Source organism: Oncorhynchus kisutch, linkage group LG8 (assembly GCF_002021735.2).
Source record: "Oncorhynchus kisutch isolate 150728-3 linkage group LG8, Okis_V2, whole genome shotgun sequence".
NCBI lineage: Eukaryota > Metazoa > Chordata > Actinopteri > Salmoniformes > Salmonidae > Oncorhynchus > Oncorhynchus kisutch.
Window position 1 is genome coordinate 17,454,768 of NC_034181.2, and position 10,597 is coordinate 17,465,364.

A 10,597-nucleotide genomic window follows, 5' to 3' on the forward strand; every position below is an offset into this window, starting at 1 on the left:
TGGCGTTGCGTGGGCGAGCGGTTTGCTGATGTCAATGTTGTGAACAGTGTGCACCATGGTGGTGGCGGGGTTATGGTATGGGCAGACCTAAGCTACGGACAACAAACAATTTCATTTTATTGATGGCAATTTGAATGAACATAGATACCATGATAAGGCCCATTGTCGTGCCATTCATCCGCCGCCATCATCTCATGTTTCGCATGATAATGCACAGCCCCATGTCGCAAGGACCTGTACACAATTCCTGGAAACTGAACATTTACCAGTTTCTTCCATGTCCTGCATACTCACCAGACATGTCACCAACTGAGCTTGTTTGGGATGCTCTGGATTGACACGTACAACAGCATGTTCCAGTTCCCGCCAATATCCAGCAACTTCACACAGCCATTGAAGAGCAGTGGGACATGGGCTGTTGCAGTGACTGTATTACCGCCACAACAGCAGTCATGACCGCAGTAAAATTCCATGTGGCCGTTGAGTCATGGTAATCTCCTTTAAGGCACTCTGGACATGCTTTGGTAGTACTCAACCTGCTAACTACCACCAGGTCTTAATGGCCTGGTGCTCAGGACTGTATTGTCCCTCGAACCACACACATCAAAACAAATGCAATCAAAAATCACATCCAACACTTAGGCCTATCATACTTCTAAAACTCATCTCACTATGATGATCAATTTGAAGAAAAGTTCAACAGGGGGTTGAAACTGTAAAAACATGGTTGCTGTGGATGTTGTTTCAAAGCCTAAACTGAACGAAATGGACAGCGCTTTATAAGGTGATGATTAATGCAAAACACCAAGCATACAGTGAGGGGAAAAAGTATTTGATCCCCTGCTGATTTTGTACGTTTGCCCACTGACAAAGAAATGATCAGTCTATAATTTTAATGGTAGGTTTCTTTGAACAGTGAGAGACAGAATAACAACAAAAAAATCCAGAAAAACGCATGTCAAAAATGTTATAAATTGATTTGCAATTTAATGAGGAAAATAAGTATTTGACCCCCTCTCAACCAGAAAGGTTTCTGGATCCCAGGTATCTTTTATACAGGTAAAGAGCTGAGATTAGGAGCACACTCTTAAAGGGAGTGCTCCTAATCTCAGCTTGTTACCTGTATAAAAGACACCTGTCCATAGAAGCAATCAATCAATCAGATTCCAAACTCTCCACCATGACCAAGACCAAACGTCAGCCTCAAAATCTTAATGACTTGGAGAAGGCCAACTCCTATTCTATTTACCTGAAATACACAAAAGTATTTGGACACCCCTTTAAATGAGCAGATTTGGCTATTTCAGCCACACCCGTTGCTGACAGGTGTATAAAATTGAGCACACTGCCATGCAATCTCCATAGACAAATATTGGCAGTAGAATGGCCTTAGTGAAGAGCTCAGTGACTTTCAACGTGGCACCGTCCTAGGATGCCATCGTTCTAACAAGTCTATTTGTAAAGTTTCTGCCCCGGGCAACTGTAAGTGCTGTTATTGTGAAGTGGAAACGTCTAGGAGCAACATCGGTTCGGCCGCAAAGTGGTACGCCACACAAACTTACAGAGCAGGACTGCTGAGTGCAGAAGCGCGTAAAAATAGTCTGTCCTCGGTTGTAACGCTCACTACCGAGATCCAAACTGCCTCTGGAAGCAACGTCAGCACAAGAACTGTTCGTCTGGAGCTTCATGAAATGGGTTTCCTTTGCCGAGCAGCCGCACACAAGCCTAAGATCATCCATACGCAATGCCAAGCGTCGGCTGGAGTGGGGTAAAGCTTTCTACCATTAGACTCTGGAGCAGTCGAAATACGTTCGAGTGATAAATCACACACTGGAAGTCCGATGGACTAACCTGGGTTTGGCGGATGCCAAAGTGTAAGAAAAATAATAATATCATAATGTTTCTTTAGACCTGACCAAAATAAATCAAGGATTTATTGTGATGGTGAACATTCAACTAGTTTATTCAACTTTATTAAGGCACGCATCAGCTGGCGTGTATGTATGGAAGCCTGGAGATGCTGAACGTGCTTATCTTAATTCACGGTAAATTACTGTGAGACAGGCAGTCTTTTGCATGACAATAACCAGCTGACAAAATGTGATGACTGCCACAGCCCTAATGTGGGACAACATTTCACAGGCCACAATCAACAGTCTGGTCAACTCTATGTGAAGGCGATGTGTCGTGCTTCATGAGGCAAATGGTGGTCACACCAGATACTGACAGGGTCGTGGATCAGAAAACTTATCTATCTGTGACCGACAGATGCATATCTGTATTCCCAGTCATTTGAAATCCATAGATTAGGGACTAATTTACTTATTTCAATTGACTGATTTCCTTATATTTACTGTAACTCAGTAAAATCTTTGAAATTGTTGCATGTTGCATTTATATTTTTTTCAGTGTAGAAAGGACTGCCAACTATCAGTGTGTAATACTGGACCAGCACAGTGCAATGCTCCAATGTGAATAAACAGTCATGCCAGGTTTCCAGTAACAGTGGGGACTCACCGGTGATGCGTTTGGCCTGGTAGGAGGGGGCGTTGCCACTGAAGTAGACATGAGGACATTCCTCCAGGATGAAAGGGTCCTTCAGGTAGAATGGATAACACCCTGAGAGAACACCAGATAAGACATGTACCTTAGTCTGCACAACCAGAGAGAGTGAGGGAGAAAGTGTGTGTGTTCTTACCCAGTGGGTCAGGTATGAGGTGTGTGTGTGTGTGTGTTCTTACCCAGTGAGTCAGGTATGAGATGTGTGTGTGTGTGTTCTTACCCAGTGAGTCAGGTATGAGGTGTGTGTGTTCTTACCCAGTGAGTCAGGTATGAGGTGTATGTGTGTTCTTACCCAGTGAGTCAGGTATGAGGTGTGTGTGTGTGTGTTCTTACCCAGTGAGTCAAGTATGAGGTGTATGTGTGTGTGTGTGTGTTCTTACCCAGTGGGTCAGGTATAAGGTGTGTGTGTGTTCTTATCCAGTGGGTCAGGTATGAGGTGTGTGTGTTCTAATCCAGTGGGTCAGTTATGAGGTGTGTGTGTGTGTTCTTATCCAGTGAGTCAGGTATGAGGTGTGTGTGTGTGTGTTCTTATCCAGTGAGTCAGGTATGAGGTGTGTGTGTGTGTGTTCTTACCCAGTGAGTCCGGTATGAGGTGTGTGTGTGTGTGTGTGTGTGTTCTTACCCAGTGAGTCAGGTATGAGGTGTGTGTGTGTGTGTGTGTGTTCTTACCCAGTGAGTCAGGTATGAGGTGTGTGTGTTCTTACCCAGTGAGTCAGGTATGAGGTGTGTGTGTGTGTTCTTACCCAGTGGGTCAGGTATGAGGTGTGTGTGTATGTTCTTATCCAGTGGGTCAGGTATGAGGTGTGTGTGTGTTCTTACCCAGTGGGTCAGGTATGAGGTGTGTTTGTGTGTTCTTACCCAGTGGGTCAGGTATGAGGTGTGTTTGTGTGTTCTTACCCAGTGGGTCAGGTATGAGGTGTGTGTGTGTGTGTGTTCTTATCCAGTGGGTCAGGTATGAGGTGTGTGTTCTTATCCAGTGGGTCAGGTATGAGGTGTGTGTTCTTATCCAGTAGGTCAGGTATGAGGTGTGTGTGTGTGTGTTCTTATCCAGTGAGTCAGGTATGAGGTGTGTGTGTGTGTTCTTACCCAGTGAGTCAGGTATGAGGTGTGTGTGTGTGTTCTTACCCAGTGAGTCAGGTATGAGGTGTGTGTGTGTGTGTGTTCTTACCCAGTGGGTCAGGTATGAGGTGTGTGTGTGTGTGTGTTCTTACCCAGTGGGTCAGGTATGAGGTGTGTGTGTATGTTCTTATCCAGTGGGTCAGGTATGAGGTGTGTGTGTGTTCTTACCCAGTGGGTCAGGTATGAGGTGTGTTTGTGTGTTCTTACCCAGTGGGTCAGGTATGAGGTGTGTTTGTGTGTTCTTACCCAGTGGGTCAGGTATGAGGTGTGTGTGTGTGTGTTCTTACCCAGTTTGTCAGGTATGAGGTGTGTGTGTGTTCTTACCCAGTGGGTCAGGTATGAGGTGTGTGTGTGTGTGTTCTTACCCAGTGGGTCAGGTATGAGGTGTGTGTGTTCTTACCCAGTGGGTCAGGTATGAGGTGTGTGTGTTCTTACCCAGTGGGTCAGGTATGAGGTGTGTGTGTGTGTGTGTGTGTTCTTACCCAGTGGGTCAGGTATGAGGTGTGTGTGTGTTCTTACCCAGTGGGTCAGGTATGAGGTGTGTGTGTGTTCTTATCCAGTGGGTCAGGTATGAGGTGTGTGTGTGTGTGTTCTTATCCAGTGGGTCAGGTATGTGGTGTGTGTGTGTGTGTTCTTATCCAGTGGGTCAGGTATGAGGTGTGTGTGTGTTCTTATCCAGTGGGTCAGGTATGAGGTGTGTGTGTGTGTGTTCTTATCCAGTGGGTCAGGTATGAGGTGTGTGTGTGTGTTCTTATCCAGTGGGTCAGATCACTAGGTGGCAATGCCCCCTTTGTTTGTATCCCTAATTCTGTCCCACAATCTGCCCCTTCCGTTATGGGGCGGCAGGGTAGCCTAGTGGTTAGAGCGTTGGACTAGTAACCGAAAGGTTGCAAGTTCAAATCCCTGAGCTGACAAGGTACAAATCTGTCGTTCTGCCCCTGAACAGGCAGTTAACCCACTGTTCCTAGGCCGTCATTGAAAATAAGAATTTGTTCTTTTTTTTTAAATGCCCAACCGATTTGTTGTGTATGCTTCATTCATGCAACTCCCTTGCGACACATCATACGTACTTCAAACACATTTTACCAGTTGAAAATAAACAGAAGGGCAGGGTCAATTTGACCGTTTGGGTTTATACTTTCAAAGTTACCTACTACGAAGAAACTGTTTTCACCGTGCAGCTGGATGGAATTTAGCTAATGTTAAGTTAGGTAGCTGATAACCACTTTAAAATATCCACCATGCTTCGCCAGGGCACAACGGCAGGATTGGATCAAAGCAGCGGGGAGGTGGAGAAGCCTGTCACCGACGCCAAGGCCGCCGCTAAATCACCGACGCCAAGGCCGCCGCTAAATAACCGACGCCAAGGCCGCCGCTAAATAACCGACGCCAAGGCCGCCGCTAAATAACCGACGCCAAGGCCGCCGCTAAATAACCGACGCCAAGGCCGCCGCTAAATAACCGACGCCAAGGCCGCCGCTAAATCACAGACGCCAAGGCCGCCGCTAAATCACCGAGGCCAAGGCCGCCGAGCCAAATCACCGAGGCCAAGGCCGCCGAGCTGCCGCTAAATCACAGAGGCCAAGGCCGCCGAGCCGCCGCTAAATCACAGAGGCCAAGGCCGCCGAGCCGCCGCTAAATCACAGAGGCCAAGGCCGCCGAGCCGCCGCTAAATCACAGAGGCCAAGGCCGCCGAGCCGCCGCTAAATCACAGAGGCCAAGGCCGCCGAGCCGCCGCTAAATCACAGAGGCCAAGGCCGCCGAGCCACCGCTAAATCACAGAGGCCAAGGCCGCCGAGCCGCCACTAAATCACAGAGGCCAAGGCCGCAGAGCCGCCGCTAAATCACAGAGGCCAAGGCCACCGAGCCGCCGCTAAATCACAGAGGCCAAGGCCGCCGAGCCGCCGCTAAATCACCGACGCCAAGGCCACCGCTAAATCACCGACGCCAAGGCCGCCGCTAAATAGCCGACGCCAAGGCTGCCGCTAAATAACCGACGCCAAGGCCGGCGCTAAATCACAGAGGCCAAAGCCGCCGAGACGCCGCTAAATCACAGAGGCCAAGGCCGCCGAGCCGCCGCTAAATCACCGAGGCCAAGGCCGCAGAGCCGCCGCTAAATCACAGAGGCCAAGGCCGCCGAGCCGCCGCTAAATCACAGAGGCCAAGGCCGCCGAGCCGCCGCTAAATCACAGAGGCCAAGGCCGCCGAGCCGCCGCTAAATCACCGAGGCCAAGGCCGCCGCGCCGCCGCTAAATCACCGACGCCAAGGCCACCGCTAAATCACCGACGCCAAGGCCGCCGCTAAATAGCCGACGCCAAGGCCGCCGCTAAATAACCGACGCCAAGGCCGGCGCTAAATCACAGAGGCCAAGGCCGCCGAGACGCCGCTAAATCACAGAGGCCAAGGCCGCCGAGCCGCCGCTAAATCACAGAGGCCAAGGCCGCAGAGCCGCCGCTAAATCACAGAGGCCAAGGCCGCCGAGCCGCCGCTAAATCAGAGGCCAAGGCCGCCGAGCCGCCGCTAAATCACCGAGGCCAAGGCCGCCGAGCCGCCGCTAAATCACAGAGGCCAAGGCCGCCGAGCCGGTAGGGGTGAGGTGTGTTCATACCCAGTGTGTCAGGTGCAGTAGGGATGAGGTGTGTGTTCATACCCAGTGTGTCAGGTGCAGTAGGAGTGAGGTGTGTGTTCATACCCAGTGTGTCAGGTGCAGTAGGGGTGAGGTGTGTGTTCATACCCAGTGTGTCAGGTGCAGTAGGGGTGAGGTGTGTGTTCATACCCAGTGTGTCAGGTGCAGTAGGGATGAGGTGTGTGTTCATACCTAGTGTGTCAGGTGCAGTAGGAGTGAGGTGTGTGTTCATACCCAGTGTGTCAGGTGCAGTAGGGGTGAGGTGTGTGTTCCTATCCAGTGTGTCAGGTACAGTAGGGGCGAGGTGTGTGTTCATACCCAGTGTCAGGTGCAGTAGGGGTGAGGTGTGTGTTCCTATCCAGTGTCAGGTACAGTAGGGGCGAGGTGTGTGTTCATACCCAGTGTGTCAGGTACAGTAGGGGTGAGGTGTGTGTTCATACCCAGTGTGTCAGGTACAGTAGGGGTGAGGTGTGTGTTCATACCCAGTGTGTCAGGTGCAGTAGGGGTGAGGTGTGTGTTCCTATCCAGTGTCAGGTACAGTAGGGGCGAGGTGTGTGTTCATACCCAGTGTGTCAGGTACAGTAGGGGCGAGGTGTGTGTTCATACCCAGTGTGTCAGGTACAGTAGGGGTGAGGTGTGTGTTCATACCTAGTGTGTCAGGTACAGTAGGGGTGAGGTGTGTGTTCATACCCAGTGTGTCAGGTACAGTAGGGGCGAGGTGTGTGTTCATACCCAGTGTGTCAGGTACAGTAGGGGTGAGGTGTGTGTTCATACCCAGTGTGTCAGGTACAGTAGGGGTGAGGTGTGTGTTCATACCCAGTGTGTCAGGTACAGTAGGGGTGAGGTGTGTGTTCATACCCAGTGTGTCAGGTACAGTAGGGGTGAGGTGTGTGTTCATAACCAGTGTCAGGTGCAGTAGGGGTGAGGTGTGTGTGCATACCCAGTGTGTCAGGTACAGTAGGGTGGAGGTGTGTGTTCATACCCAGTGTGTCAGGTACAGTAGGGGTGAGGTGTGTGTTCATAACCAGTGTGTCAGGTACAGTAGGGGTGAGGTGTGTGTTCATACCCAGTGTGTCAGGGAGCAGTAGGAGTGAGGTGTGTGTTCATACCCAGTGTGTCAGGTACAGTAGGGGCGAGGTGTGTGTTCATACCCAGTGTGTCAGGTGCAGTAGGGGCGAGGTGTCTAAGCCTCAGTGTATTCTCCAGTATCTCCAGGTGACTGTCCATGCTGCTGTACTTCTGGATGTCTTTCACATTCTGCCCTGATGTCCCCAGGATCCTAAGGCACACAGGGAAGACCTTTACATTGGCTCCTTACAGACAACTTCACATGACATACACAACCCAACGTACACCTAGCTAGCACATATCTGTAGTACAAAGGGCATCAGGAAATACATTAGCTCACTTAATGCAAAAGGTTATGGCAATAAAAAAATCCCATTTGAAAACAGTGACCACATTACTCTTCCACAGAGAATGCTTTGTGAAGTTGGTCAAAACAAACCAAATGTTTCCACGCCCTAAGTCCAGAAACCCCAGGGTTGTTGAGACTCACCTCACCCCATCCAGGGTGGCCTGGTGTGGGTTGGAGGCCAGCTGCAGGGTGGGGTAGGAGGAGGAGAGGGGGAACATACAGTGGTGTAGGGGCTGCTGGGGCAGGGTATAGTTAGTAGGATCATACTGGCCCGGCATCACATCCACTGGAACTGACGACTAGGAGAGGAGGACACACTTCAGATAACTGAATGAATGGCACATTCTATGGCAAACTAGATAAATACTGCCCAGGCTGTGACATCCCTGGTGTAGGTGGTAGGAATCTCTGGAACTCACCACCAGCTGCATCAGCATCTCATCCAGCAGACGCATGGCATCCACAGTGCCTGCCTGGGTTTTCTTAGTCAAGTATTTAGCCTAGAGGGACAATACACAGTTAGGAAAACATTGCACGCACGCACACACTGGACAGTTCAAAATGAACCAGTAGCCTCTAAGTCAAGACAATTCTACTATAATGATTTGATAAGTGTAAGCTACGGTAATAGCTCACTTTCTCATCAACTGAAATTAATGGATGTCACAGCTAAATAAGTCCCCTCACCTTGGTGGATGCGTCCTTGTCCTGTGTGCTTTGGCTCAGAAGGTTCCCGGCCAGTAGAACCCTAGAGATTGTCGATGCACCACTCTGCTCCCCCTGGTCACCTAGGTGACCCGTTACCATGTCAACAAGCAGCTGTAAAGCCAGCATACTGTCTGCATGACTACCGCCCAGACCCAAACCTGACAACAGCAGCACAAACCTACACACAACATAATATATTAGTTTAGTGTTGTCACAATACCACATTTTCCATGGCAAAATAGAAAAAGCAGACTCTACGCTTTGGTCCTTTAAAACCTACTTTTGTTAAATATTGTGTGCTATAGTTTGTAAAATAAACAAATGTGACTCTGGGTGACAACACAAGGCTGTTTAATCCAACATTAAGACTGTTTTCCTCTAGAATTTAGGTCCGCTTCCTGTTTAGTTTCCTTTGCAGTGTTGTGATACTGGTACACTTCACAAGGTTAGGTATGGTGTGTGTGTGTGTGTGTGTGTGTATGTGTGTGTGTGTATGTGTGTGTGTGTACCTGTCTGAGCTGAGAGTGGTTCTGGGGGCCTGCGGGGGTAGGTCAGCAGTACAGAAATCATCCACTGTGAATTTCCCATCATTCTTTTCTGCACCATAAATAGCAATAACACTACCTAAGAGTGAGAAAGGAGAGCGAGAAACATAAATAATAAAAACAACAAAACAAAGGAGGCGGTCATAATTACTACATGAGAACTGAGACAAGCTTGTCTATCCTGATACACTAGGTAGAAGGTACAGAGGAGACAGAAACCTGTGACAAACTTGTCCACATCAATATTGCCCTCTAGTTTGATCCTCTGCAGCTCGTCCTCCAGTATCAACTCATCTGATTCGCTGATGTACCTCGTGCGCGGAGGCTGGGGCAGCAGATTGTGCTAAGAGAGAGAGAGATGTAGTTGAAGAGTTACTACCAGAACCAGTATACAGACTTTGGCAAACCATCCTGTTTGTTTCATGACAATCAAAGTCTGATTTTATGTTAGCAACTTCTTACTTCCTCACTGATTTCCTTCAGAATGGATGGCTGCAGTTCCATGTGCTTGAACAGGGTTCCCACAATGCAACACTGCTCACCCATCTGCAGATCACACAACTTCCTGATCCGTACATCTGCACCTGACAGGGAGGGAGTCAGGACAGTGTTAACTCTCAGCAAGGTATTGGTGTATGAACTGTGCAGTAAATTGGAGAGCTAGGTGTCAACCCTGCACTTACCCCATTTCTGCTGGGCCCTCTCCGTGAGCAGGGGGCTCATCTGCATGAGTCGTGTGGCGTAAATGTGCGCATACTGGCGGTTGAAGCTGCGCTCCCCCAGCTTGAAACGCTCAGAGCAGGGTGAGTATGCCGGCTTGACCCTGTCAAACACGGAGGGCTCCTGGTCCTCAGAGCCAGGACGACACAACAGAAGAGAACAGGAACCCTCCTGAGGGGCGCTTACCTCAGAGAACATGGCTGCCTGGGGAGAGTTATTAAGTTAAACACATGATATGGGATCTTGCATTGCAGCTGTAATGAACACGGTATCCTTGCTAGTTTAGGTAGTTTGAACAGGGCTTAAACACAGTCCATATCCCATCTCCACTACTGCTAGCTAAACCTCAACTCAGCTCATAAATAGTTACAATGATTGTAACGTGGTCTGCAAATGTGAGTGTGGTTATTAACGTTAGCTCGCTAATACTTTAGCTTCCGTTAGTTAGCTACCTAAGCTAGCTGCTAACGTCTTGTTGTCAACAAAAGCAGTGTCCTGCGAAAGCAGAAAAACGTCAATGCGTTAAATAAAGTATTTACATTACCTTTATTGGCCTTTTATTCGTGACAAAAATGCGATTTTGTTGAAATGCACGTTTACTTTTGGAGAGGTGTTTGTTCTTTCAAAAGAGCATAGCTTAGATATCTCCCGCGAAATTTGACTGTTACCCGGCGCGTACGTCGACGTTGCACAACGTCTTACGTAACAGACAAAACAGTCAGACATGTTTGTAAGGTCAAAACGGAGTTTTAAGTTCTTGGACGTCTTATTATACGTCCTCTAAACCAGGGTTCTCCAACCCTGTTCCTATAGAGCTACCGCCCTGTTCCTAGCGAGCTACCGTCCTGTAGGTGTTCACTCCAACCCTGTTCCTAGAGAGCTACCACCCTGTAGGTGTT

General features: G+C 49.0%; 1 protein-coding gene across 2 annotated transcripts in view; it reads right to left on the bottom strand.

Moving 5' to 3' along the window:
- Window positions 1-10,393, bottom strand: part of pold2 (polymerase (DNA directed), delta 2, regulatory subunit) — a 12,329-nt gene extending 1,936 nt beyond the window's left edge. Inside the window, exons 1-10 of one of the 2 annotated variants that reach the window (XR_002256069.2) lie at window positions 10,243-10,393; window positions 9,662-9,902; window positions 9,441-9,562; window positions 9,198-9,321; window positions 8,943-9,057; window positions 8,413-8,611; window positions 8,145-8,225; window positions 7,867-8,024; window positions 7,460-7,587; window positions 2,518-2,619 (exon numbers count right to left, since the gene is read on the bottom strand). Coding sequence is in view for 1 of the 2 variants with exons in the window: in XM_020490398.2 (XP_020345987.1) it covers window positions 2,518-2,619; window positions 7,460-7,587; window positions 7,867-8,024; window positions 8,145-8,225; window positions 8,413-8,611; window positions 8,943-9,057; window positions 9,198-9,321; window positions 9,441-9,562; window positions 9,662-9,896 (1,264 nt within the window). In the remaining variant the exon portion in view is untranslated. The remainder of the gene's footprint in view (window positions 1-2,517; window positions 2,620-7,459; window positions 7,588-7,866; window positions 8,025-8,144; window positions 8,226-8,412; window positions 8,612-8,942; window positions 9,058-9,197; window positions 9,322-9,440; window positions 9,563-9,661; window positions 9,903-10,242) is intronic. The other variant, XM_020490398.2, reaches the window with a different exon arrangement.
- Between the last annotated feature and the right edge of the window lie 204 nt (window positions 10,394-10,597).